At 41.7% G+C, this 12,614-nt stretch overlaps 1 protein-coding gene across 5 annotated transcripts in view; it reads right to left on the bottom strand.

Moving 5' to 3' along the window:
- MYO5A (myosin VA) overlaps positions 1–12,614 on the bottom strand; it is a 194,425-nt gene that overhangs the window by 6,209 nt on the left and 175,602 nt on the right. For all 5 annotated transcript variants that reach the window (XM_060178247.1, XM_060178248.1, XM_060178249.1 and 2 more), the window contains 4 exons: positions 10,992–11,138; positions 9,008–9,162; positions 6,131–6,220; positions 3,691–3,841 (listed from right to left, as the gene is read on the bottom strand). In XM_060178247.1, coding sequence (XP_060034230.1) covers positions 3,691–3,841; positions 6,131–6,220; positions 9,008–9,162; positions 10,992–11,138 — 543 coding nt within the window. The remainder of the gene's footprint in view (positions 1–3,690; positions 3,842–6,130; positions 6,221–9,007; positions 9,163–10,991; positions 11,139–12,614) is intronic.

Raw genomic sequence — 12,614 nt, 5'->3', positions numbered from 1 at the left:
TTCTTTTATTTATTTATTTATTCACTTTTGTTGCCCTTGTTGTTTTATTGTTGTAGTTGTTGTTGATCTCGTTGTTGTTGGATAGGACAGATAGAAATGGAGAGAGGAGGGAAAGACAAAGAAGGGGAGAGAAAGACAGACACCTGCAGTCCTGTTTCACCACTTGTGAAGCGATTCCCCTGCAGGTGGGGAGCCGGGGGCTCGAACCAGGATCCCTACACTGGTCCTTGTGCTTAGCGCCACCTGCGCTTAACCCGCAGTGCTACCGCCCGACTCCCTCTTTTTTTAAAATATTTATTTATTTATTCCTTTTCTTGCTCTTGTTGATTTTTACTGTTGTAGCTATTATTGTTGCTGTTATTGATGTCATTGTTGTTGGATAGGACAGAGAGAAATGGAGAGAGGAGGGGAAGACAGAGAGGGGGAGAGAAAGACAGACACCTGCAGACCTGCTTCACCGCCTGTGAAGCGACTCCCCTGCAGGTGGGGAGCCGGGGGCTCGAACCGGGATCCTTACGCCGGTCCTTGCACTTTGTGCCACCTGCACTTAACTCTTTTTCTTTTTTTTTTTTTTATTGTTGTTGTTATTGATGTCTTTGTTGTTGGATAGGACAGAGAGAAATGGAGAGAGGAGGGGGAGACAGAGAGGGGGAGAGAAAGACAGACACCTGCAGACCTGCTTCACCGCCTGTGAAGCGACTCCCCTGCAGGTGGGGAGCTGGGGGCTCGAACCGGGATCCTTACGCCGGTCACTTGTGCTTCGTGCCACCTGCGCTTAACCCCTGTGCTACAGCCCAACTCCCTCTTTTTTTTTTTTTTTTTTAACATTCTATTTGTTTATTTTCAGACAGAGAGAAACTGAGAAAGGAGGGAGACACAGAGACGGAGAGGGAGTGAGACAATTACTGCTCTGCTTCGCTACTCATGAAGCTTTCCCCTGCAGGTGGGGACCAGGGGCTTGAACTTGGGTCTTTTATTTATTTAGTTAATTTTTTTTGCCTCTAGGGTTATTGCTGGGGCTCGGTACACCACAAATACACAGCTCCTGGAGGCCATTTTCCCCATTTTATTGTGCTCACTGTTGTTATTGCTGCCATTGATGTTGTTGTTGTTGGATAGGACAGAGAGAAATGGAGAGAGGAGGGGAAGACTGAGAGGGGGAGAGACAGACACCTGCAGACCTGCTTCACCGCCTGTGAAGCAACTCCCACCCCTACAGGTGGGGAGCTGGGGGCTCAAACAGGGATCCTTATGCCAGTCCTTGCACTTTGCACCACCTGTGCTACTACCTGACCCCCTGAACCTGGACCTTTGTGCACTGTAGTGTATGTACTTAACCAGGTGCACCACTGCCTGGCCCCTTGAATGGTATATATATATTCCCTTTTGTTTCCCTTGGTTGTTTTATTGTTGTAGTTATTATTGTTGATGTCATCGTTGTTGGATAGGACAGAGAGAAATGGAGAGAGGAGGGGAAGACAGAGAGGGGGAGAGAAAGACAGACACCTGCAGACCTGCTTCACCTCCTGTGAAGCGACTCCCCTGCAGGTGGGGAGCCGGGGGCTGGAACCAGGATCCTAACGCCGGTCTTGTGCTTTGCGCCACCTGCGCTTAACCCACTGCGCTACCACTGACTCCCAAATGGTATATTTTTAAAATTAAAAATCAGTAGCCTTGTAACAAGTGTGTATCTTTTGGGAGTTTCTGAGAGAAAGAGCATTTATGGAGAAGGTAAGCATTCTCTAGTGATGTCTGAGTTCCAGAGGCAAACAAGTCAAATAGCAATAGAGGCAGGAGACTGGGAAGAGATTTTGAAGATGACATGGGGTAGGAGTAGAGACGAAGTGGGTAGGTGAGTGGAGAGCTGGACCTTCTGTGTCTGGCTAGCCTCCTGCTACAGAACTCAGCCTCTCCATCTGGGGCATTGCTGCTCCATCTAGCAAGCTCACAGCACATGGCCTAGGCCTCCTCTAGAATGATTTGGGGATGCCCATTCCTTGGACTGGGAGTCCCATGAGACAGGGGTCCGGGCTCATGCCTTTGTAACTCCCTTAAGCCCTATTACAGATATGGCCTACTACTAAATCTCCATGAGATGGGTTACTGGTCTGTTGGAGACGTCTTAGGGGTGAACTTCTTTAGTAGTGAAAAATAACTTTTTCAGGAGTAGAAGATCTCGTTAAAAATAACTAGGAGTAGAAGATCTCGTTAAAAATAACTTTATTTGCAAACTGTGTTATTACTAATATATTTTTAATTTAAAAAAATATTGATTTATTCCCTTTTTGTTGCCCTTGTTGTTTTTTATTGTTGTAGTTATTATTGTTGTTGTTGCTGTTGGGTAGGACAGAGAGAAATGGAGAGAGGAGGGGAAGACAGAGAGGGGGAGAGAAAGACAGACATCTGCAGACCTGCTTCACCGCCTGTGAAGCGACTCCCCTGCAGCTGGGGAGCCGGGGGCTCGAACCAGAATCCTTACTCTGGTTCTTGTGCTTTGCACCACCTGCGCTTAACCCATTGCGCTACCACCCGACCCCCATTTAATATTTAATGAACTTAGGATACTTTAATTAATTATCCCTTAGGGGACAGCTAAAGAAATCAGTCATCTCCCTTGGCTTCCTCACCCATTACACTTCTAGCTGTTTAGCTAAAGTCCACAATGGAAAATGGAGTTTTAGGAGACCATAGAAAGGAAACAAAGAAGTTGCCTGGAAAACACCTGGCTGCAGAAAAGGGCGGCGAGAAGTAGCCTCAATAGGCTGTTGGCAGCTTAAGAACCCAGTAAGACAGACATGGACACCAAGACAGTTCCTGGCTCAACCCCATCCACGAGACAGTTCCCTCAGGCTCTTGGCCCTTTGCCTACAGTTAAAGCTTCCTTACTCTGTTCTACAGCTCTCTGGGATATTTAGTATAGATGGCAAGCATCTTAGGATGAAGACTTCCTTCTCTGCATTTGGAAAATATTTATTATGGAGTGAATGAGTGTGTGTGTGTGTGTGTGTGTGTGTGTGCGCGTGTGCATGTGGGTGCATGTGTGTGTGTGTGTGTGTGCATGTGTGTGTGTACGGGGAGAGAGATAGGCTTTCAACCAAGACTACTGTATCCTGCTAGACTGTCATTCAGACTAGATGGAGGCATAAAAACCTTCTCAGATAAGCAACGGTTAAAGGAATCAACTATCGCCAAACCTGCCCTGCAAGAAGTTCGGAAAGGTCTCTTATAAATAATCACATTATCAAAAACATGCCATATATCAGAACACTCTAAAATTTTAGAATAATGGCATTAAAATATCTTCATTCTATAATATCAATAAATGTCAATGGCCTGAATTCACCTATTAAAAGGCACAAAGTAGGAAGATGGATAAGAAAACACAACCCAGCATCTACTGAAAGGGTTACAGCAATAAATTGACAGCAACACAGTAACAACAGGGGATTGTAAAATCTCTTGGTTGTTAGACCAGAAACTATCAAATACTTATAGGAAAACATTGGCCGAACTCTCTTCTATCTAAACTTTAAAGGCACCTTCAACAAAAGGAATCCAATTACAAAAAAAAAAAAGTTGAACAATATTAACACAAAGCAGAACTTGGACTGGGTCTGGTGTACTGCACCAAAGTCAAGGACTCTGGGCCTCAAACATGGGCTGGAGTAGTGAGAGATGCTGAGAGCTCACCAATCATTGGCTGAAGGATGTTCTCCAACACGCGCACAAGCTGCTGGTAGATCTGAATGGCCAGGTCACTCAGTACCTGCCGGTACTCAGCCAGGTCAAAGTTGGTGAGGCAGTGTTCATTCTGGCGAGACGTGTTATGTTTCATGAAGCCCTAGAGCCACAATGAGAAGGCAGTGACACTATGAAATGAGCTGCATTTTCTAACTATGATCGGTTATCTTCATACTTTGTTTTCCTCTCTCTGAAGTTTCTGTCCACCCCACACACCAATCAATGCCAGCTCCTATAATGAGAGGACTGGGGAAAATTAATTGCTGAACTTAGTGGCTTTTCGTTTGTTCATCTGTAAGACTAAGTCATACTTTCTTTTATATTTTATTTTTTAATTAGTAATTTAATATTGGTTTACAAACTTATAAGATAACAGGGGTGCAACTCTGCTCTGTTCCTACCGCCAGAGGTCTGGAGTCCCCATCCCTCCACTCTAAGCTACAGCAGTCCTCCCAGTGTTGCAGATAAGGGTTAACGATTCTTTCTACATCTGTCTATATTTGCCCCCCATTTTTTTTTTTAAATTTTTAAAAAAATTTTATTTATGTATTTATTCCTTTTGTTGCCCTTGTTGTTTTGTTGTTGTAGTTATTATTGATGTCGTTGTTGGACAGGACAGAGAGAAATGGAGAGAGGAGGGGAGACAGAGAGGGGGAGAGAAAGACAGACACCTGCAGACCTGCTTCACCTGGGAAGCGACTCCCCTGCAGGTGGGGAGCCGGGGGATCGAACCGGGATCCTTACGCTGGTCCCTGCGCTTTGCCACCTGCGCTTAACCCACTGCGCTACCGCCCGACTCCCCCTATTTTTGTTTTTAAGTCCCCTCTTCTCTTCCTTTCCAAGACACATATACATCTATTACTACATCCATATGTCCCTCCCTTTTTCCTCCTCTCTCTGGTTCCTAATAGAGTTGGCGTTCAGAGCCTAAGTCATAATTTCTACCTCAGAGGAATATTGAAAAGGAATCAAATAACACCAGTTATACTAAGGGCTACTTGAGACATACTTAACAGCTCTTAATAAACAATATATGTGAAAAATTATCACACAGTCTTGAAATATGAAAAAGTTTCAAAAATTAGATGAACCTATCACTACAAACAAAAGAGAAAATGATGAGGCATGACCTAGTGGGGGATGTATTGTTAAATGGGAATCTGGGGATGCTACGCGTGTACAAACTAGTGTACTTACTGTTGAGTGTGAAGCATTAATTCCCCAATAAAGAAATAAATTATTTAAAAAAAAAAGAGAAAATGAGGTTTTTGGACAAATCTGAGGAGACATATCTTGAAAGTTTTATCTTACTTTAACTTTATCTTTTCACCAGAGCACTGTCATCTCTGAGTCATGATGGTGCTGGGGATTGAATCTGGGACCTCAACGGCTGAGGCCTGCAAGTCTTTTTTGCATAACCATTATGTGCCATCGCTCCATAAAGAGACGCATCTTAACTGCATCACGTTTAACATATTATCACGGCACGCTGGAATCAATAAAAGTAGTTTACATGGCTGAATATTCCTAAAGCCCACTTCCACTTACTGACAAACAGGTTTCACTGTGGTATAGGGGACGGTGTAGTGGATAAGGCACTGGACTCTAAAACATGACGTCCTCAGTTCAATCCTTGGCAGCACATGTACCAAAGTGATGGCTGGTTCCTTTTCTCTCTCTCTTCCTATCTTTTTCATAAATAAATAAAATTAAAAAAAATTTTTTCTTAAAATTTAAAACAAAGGTGGTTGGGCGGTGGCGCAGCGGGTTAAGCGCACGTGGCGCAAAGCACAAGGACCGGCGTAAGGATCCCGGTTCGAGCCCAGGCTCCCCACCTGCAGAGGAGTCACTTCACAGGCGGTGAAGCAGGTCTGCAGGTGTCTGTCTTTCTTTCCCTTTCTGTCTTCCCCTCCTCTCTCCATTTCTCTCTGTCCTATCCAACAACAATGACATCAGTAACAACAACAACAATAATAACTACATCAACGATAAAACAAAAAACCAGGGCAACAAAAGGGAAAAGATGGCCTCCAGGAGCAGTGGATTCGTGGTGTAGGCACCAAGCCCCAGCAATAACCCTGGAGGCAAAAAAATAAAAATAAATAAAAATAAAACAAAAACAAACAAAAAAAGGTTTCACTGTAGGCAACTAACTGCTCATTAACCAACACTCATTTTTTTTCTGCTGTGCTTTCTCATAACACAAACTCTCAAAAGGAGGAAACCATGTACCTCCCAATTTAATAATTTGTAAATAATGTACAACAAGCAAAGTTATGCAATTCAAAGATATCGTTGAATTAGGGTTCCTAAATTAACAAACGGTTAAAAACTTTGTTTTGAAAAACTTTCTTTAAAAGGGCTGGCTTTGTAGAAAGGATTTCCTTACCTCTTCTCCACTGTATTGTTTCAGGCAGTGCAAAAATCGACATGTGTTAGACAGCCAGAAGGAGACAGTTTCAAAATCATCACCTCTTTTCTGAAAAGGAAAAAAAGTTTAAATTTGCTTTTTTTTTTTTTTCCTTCCTTCCTTCCTTCCTTTCATGCTGGAGCCGGGAGGTGACCCAGGGTTTGATCCTCACTATTATGTGAGAGTGAAAAAGAGAGGTGAGACAATGCATTGGATTTTCATTTAAAAAAAGGAGTAAGGCCAGGGAGATGGCTCAGCAGTAGAGCTGCACTCAGTATGTGTGAGGCTCTGGGTTCAATCCTCGATACTACATGAGGGCAGTAAGGAGAACTCCACAGATGGTGGGATAGTGCCTACTCTTTCTCATTCTCAAAGTAGAAAACAAGTAAACAGTAACGTGCATTTGTGAGATCCTGGGTTTGGTCTGTGGTGTCACAGTAAAAAATTAATTAAATTAGCTCTTTCTTTAGGGAAATAGCCTGAAGAAAATGAGCAGACACTAGAAGGTCGAATACCAAGCCTGAGAAGTCAACTTTGCAACTCTTCAAATCTGGTGAGATCTTTCCTAACACATGGGACTGCCTACATCCACATCTTCAGAAATTGGTACAATAGTCACACTAGATCAATTAGTTCTTATAATCAAGATGAGTAAACTATGGCTTTTTTTTTTTTTTTTGGTCTTTTCAAGTGCTGCTTAAGAAGGAACCAAAGATACCCATCCAAAGAGATTTGTGTACACCTATGTCCATAGCATCACGATTTGTAATAGCCAAAACCTGGGAGCAACCCAGGTGTCCAACAACAGATGAGTGGCTGAGCAAGTTGTGGTATATATACACACTGGAATACTACTCAGCTACTAAAAATGGTGAATTCACCGTTTTCAGCACATCTTGGATAGAGCTTGAAGGAATCATGTTAAGTGAGATGTCAGAAACAGAAGGATGAATATGGGATGATTTCACTCATAGGCTGAAGTTGAAAAACAAGTTCAGAAAGGAAAATACTAAGCAGAACTTGGACTGGAGTTGGTGTGTTGCATCAAAGTGAAAACTCTGGGATGAAGGGGAGGGTTCAGGTCCTGGAACATGATGTCAGAGGAGGACTTAGTGGGGGTTGCAATGTTATGTGGAAATGTTATGCATGTACAAACGATTGCATTTTACTGTCGACTGTAAGCCATTAATCCCGTAATATATATATATGTATATATGAAAAAAAATTGTATTCCTGGTATTCAGAAATTTAAATTGATGCTTTGCTCTGTACAAAAAAAAAAAAAAAAGCCGTAAAACTTGTAGTCTAACATAGTATCACTACACCAAAAATTAAATGAGTTTTAGTCAGAAAATATTTGGGATTTTTAAAATGTTAAATCTTTAGAAACCATACACTCTAGTAACCACTGAAGAATGTTATCTGTGTATAGGGACCAAGAATCAGCATTTCTCAAATTAGGGGTAGGCTGTGTCTAGTATAGAGTTTCAGTTTGGAAAGATGAAAATGTTCTGAAGATACATGGTGTGATTACACAACTACATGAGTTAGTATAATAGAACTGTGCACTGGAAAATGCTAAGTTTAATGTTATGAGTATTTTACTAAAATTAAAAAATATACTGGGCCATCAAAAAGTGCATTGCTTTGCATGTGCACATCCAGGCCTGAGCCTGTCCGCCACTGCACTGAAGGAAGTTTTGATGATGTGGCCTCTTTCACTTTGCATCTCCACCTCTCTGTAGCTACCAAAAAAATTCACAGAAGACACCTTCTATCCTAGAAATTCTCATTAAGCTAGATAATCAGAAAGCTTATCTTTCTCAGAGAAACACTTAAGTTAAAGCTAAACATAATGTCCTCTGTTTTTCTAGAGTCAGGTGGAGGATTATGCAACATGACACAGCGATTACAGAGTTATGTAATGTTGTTGTGGTGGTCTGGTGTCGGGCTGCACCGCGGAGAAGAGAGTGGATGTCCAGAGCAAAGGGGTACACAAATCTTTATTATAGGATGGGGGGGGTTGGTTCAGACCACGTGGAGCCAGCCGGCAATGGCCGTCCCCACTACCTGACCACGGGGAGAGAGAAGGGGGTGAGATCTGGGAGAGGGGGAGCTGAGAGCCCAGAGAGAGGGGGGGGTGAGGGGACTTTTTATTGGGCGACAACCAGGGGTGACATGTAGGGCCAGGATTGGTTGAAGGGGGCACTGCTAGGATTTCGCGGGCGTAGTAGAACCTGGGGGCGGAGACCGCATCAGAATAACTCCTCAGCAACAATGTAAGGCTTTCTGCTCTATTTTAGAGTATTTCTACCTTTTCCAAGTCTTTCATCTCTGATTAGATTGTGTGTTGCTTTTCACAGGGAAATGGGAATTATAGGTAAAAAGGAAATTTATGAAATGAGTTGAAGTATATGGAGGAAAGTTTGAAAATTTTTCAATGTCTTAACAATTTTTCCATCAAATAGCCATGCTACTAAACTTTATCTACAGTTATGTCTGTACATATTTTAGTTAAAATAACTATAGTATTTATTATATTCTCTAAGTATCTGGGTGCTAGATGTTTTAGATTTAATTCTAAATAAGATCTCAAAGGAAACCATTTTAAATCTATGAGTAAATTTAATTTACTTCATAACTAAATACAATCATATGAACATAGTTTTGATCACTGTCCAACCTGAGTCGTGCTTTAAAAAAGACAATAGATATGCTGTAAGGTAAAGGGTTTCGTACAATGAAGTGTGAGACTGGGAAGTGTTCACAGCTGGAGGTTAGTTCAGGTCTAAGGAAGGAAACACTTCTATGCAGACACAGTCATTAGTGATATTCATCAGGAGAACATGAACTGACCTTTAATACTTTTTTTATGCTGTTGATTGTTGATGTCAGCAATGACCTTACTTTCTGATCATCATTCAAGTAGTCAGCATGCCTAACACACATGAATAGGATATATGCCGGTAACCCTGGGATCAGATTGACAGCTACACCACGAGGCTTCAGTTCTTAAAAAAAAGAGAGGAGGAGGAAAATAATCTTATATAACATTGGAAATCTTCATAAGGACTTTTTGGGGTGAGATAAAAAGCACAATTTAGTTCTCATTACAGTTCATTTATTTAGAGTAAATAGGTCATGTAAAAGTTTATTTTAATAGTTCATTAAGAGCAATTTCTTTTTTAAAAAATTTTTAAAAATTTATTTATTGGGGAATTAATGTTTTACATTCGACAGTAAATACGATAGTTTGTATGTGCATAACATTTCTCAGTTTTCCATATAACAATACAACCTCCACTAGGTCCTCTGTCATCCTTCTTAAGAGCAATTTCTAAGGTTGGCTGGGAAAATGTAAATCCTAGCTGTCTATATAATGACAGCTACCAAATTCATATTCCTGTCCTGACTTGCCTTGAATCCCAGTCTTGTGTATAAACTGCCTTCTTGCCAAACCTGAAGTCACACAAGCTGCTGATCCCAAACCAAGTTCCCCAGGACCTTTGGGCTTTTTTTTTGGTCTTTGTCTTAAGAACCACCTTACTGGAGAGGAATTTCCTGACAGTGCTATATAGACTAGTGTATCACCTTCATGCTTTATCCTTTTTTACTCTATTATTCTAAATATTTTTTAATATTTTTTTTTTTTTTTTTAACCAGAGCAATGCTCAGCTCTGGCTTATGGTGGTGTGGGGGGTTGAACCCGGGATTTTGGAGTCTCAGGCATGAGAGTCTGTTTGCAAAACCATTATGCTGTCTGCCCCCTCTATTATTCTACACCATCCTCTGCCCCTACACACACACCAAAATGGGAACAGAGACTTTACTTTGTTCATTACCTAGCAACTAGATGATGCTTGGCACGTATCACTCTTACCTGAGAGAATCGTCAGATCTTTGCTAACCACATGCTTACAAACCAGTGGTTCCTTAACACTTTGCTAAATGAAGATCACACTGAGACTTAAGATCATGCTAAGACTCTGGACCTACATACAGAACTCCTTAATGTCATAAGCTTTAGGGACATTAAATCAGGAACAACTGTCAGTCATGTTGCTAACCCTTGGCACCTAGTTGGAAGAAAGCTATGCAAAGGCTTAACGGGAGGGATTGAGAGCTCTTTCAGTTCACAATTTATGAGCTAGGAGCACTCTCACATATTTTTTCACCCTCTGGAAAAGTCTTCTTAAAGTTTCAAGTTGTTTTAGGTGGGCAGATGGCAAAACACCAGAGAAACGTGACTCTACAGGTCTCTACTGCATGGTTATTATCAGCCTTGAAGCCCTTGTGAAGCTCTGAAACGCCTCCACCTCCCACTTCATTTGTCCTTCAGCATCTCCTTCCACAGCTGGAAGTTTTTTCCTCTTAACAGTTTTTTTTCCCCTCCCCAGAGCACTACTCAGCTCTGGCTTATGGTTGAGGGGCAACAGAATTAAGCCTGGGACATGAGTGCCTCATTCATGAGAGTCTGTTCGCATAACTATTATGCTATCTACCCCCACCCTTAACTTTTTCCCCAGTGTTGCACTAGGGAATGAACCAAGGACCTCATACATGCATGATACCCATGACACTACTGAGTGACCTCCCCAGCCCAATTTCCCCAACACACTCAGGGAAAAAAATGGGAAAACAAGAAAAAGAGATCCTAGGCAAGTCTCTCCAGTTGACTAGTAGCACAGGACCCCGTCTGAGTGCTACAGCAACCCTGTAACACAGCGCACAGGACGGTGACTACAGAAGCTGGTGCTGAGTACCTCAGAACCATGGCTGGTCTTTCCACCACCAACACATGCACCAGAGAGAACTTACCTCACATGCAGAAAGTACTCACCCAGAATCAGGTTCTTAACAAGTTTTTGCTCATCCTCCTTCTTGTATTCCAACATTCCTTGGAAATCCTTTTCTTTCCTGGGAATGTTGACTGGGCGGATGGGCTCATCAGTGATCTGTCCTGGAGACACGCTCACCATCTGTCCCACTTTATGAGAAATACAAAACAGAGGACAATGCTTTCCAGGTAGAAAAAATGAGTATTCCATGCTCCTATAACTTTTTTTAATTTTCTTTTTTTTAAGTGTTATTTCCTTTTTAAAAATATTTTTTAAGCTTTTAAAAATATTTATTTATTATTGGATAGAAACAAAGAGAAACTGAAAGGGGAGGAGGAGGTAGAGAATGAAAGAGACAGACACCAGCAGACAGCTTCACCACTCGTGAAGTTTTCCCCCTGCAAGGGGAAGTGTTCAATGTTAAATCATAATATTTTTAAAAGATTTTATTTATTGATGAGAAAGATAGGAAAGAACCAGACATCATTCTGGTACATTTGCTCGGGACTGAACTCAGGACCTCCTGCTTGGGAGTCCAGTGCTTTATCCACTATGCTACTTCCTGGAACACCATGTTTGTTTATTTTAATATTTTATTTATTTTCCTTTTTTGTTGACCTTGTTGTTTTTATCATTATTATTATAGTTGTTATTGATGTTGTTGCTGGATAGGACAGAGAGAAATAGAGAAAGGAGGGGAAGACAGAGAGGGGGAGAGAAAGATAGACATCTTCAGACCTGCTTCACCACTTGTGAAGCGACCCCCCTGCATTTGGGGAGCCGAAGGCTCGAACAAGGATCCTCGCGCCATGTGTGCTTAACCCGCTGCACTACAGCCTGACTCCCCCATAACATGTTTTCATAATAATGGTATTTTTTTTTTACTCATAATCCATTTTTTGTTTTTTAATTCTATTTCTTCCATTTTATGGTAAGTTTTTTTTTTTTTTAGGACAACTTTGTTTTATTCATATAATATACTCACTACCAAGAGTAAAAGTAATAATAAAACTATTGGGGGGGTCAGGTGGTAGTGCAGTGGGTTTAGCGCATGTGGCGCAAAGCACAAGGACCGGCGTAAGGATCCCGTTCGAGCCCCCAACTCCCCACCTGCAGGGGAGTCACTTCACAGGCGGTGAAGCAGGTCCGCAGGTGTCTGTCTTTCTCTCCCCCTCTGTCTTCCCCTCCTCTCTCCATTTCTCTGTCCTATTCAACAACAATGACATCAATAACAAAGATAATAATAACCACAACAATGGTAAAACAACCAGGGTAACAAAAGGGAAAAAATAGCCTCCAGGAGCGGTGGATTTGTGGTGCAGGCACCGAGCCCTGGCAATACCCTAGAGGCAAAAAAAAAACCAAAAAAAAAAAAAAACTATTGGGCTTTTGGAAAAGTCATGATGCATTTTTTGCATAGAAAAAATAATTCGTGGTCCAGGAGGTGGCTCAGTAGATAAGGCATTGGACTCTCAAGCATGGGGTCCTGAGTTCAATCCCTGGCAGCACATGTACCAGAGTGATATCTGGTTCTTTCTCTCTCTCCTATCATGTCTCATGAATAAATGAATAAAATCTTAAAAAAAGAAAAAATAATTCATGACTTTTCAAGCAAACTAGTAGGT

Source organism: Erinaceus europaeus, chromosome 18 (assembly GCF_950295315.1).
Source record: "Erinaceus europaeus chromosome 18, mEriEur2.1, whole genome shotgun sequence".
Lineage (NCBI taxonomy): Eukaryota > Metazoa > Chordata > Mammalia > Eulipotyphla > Erinaceidae > Erinaceus > Erinaceus europaeus.
This window is presented reverse-complemented; position numbering and strand designations above follow the sequence as displayed.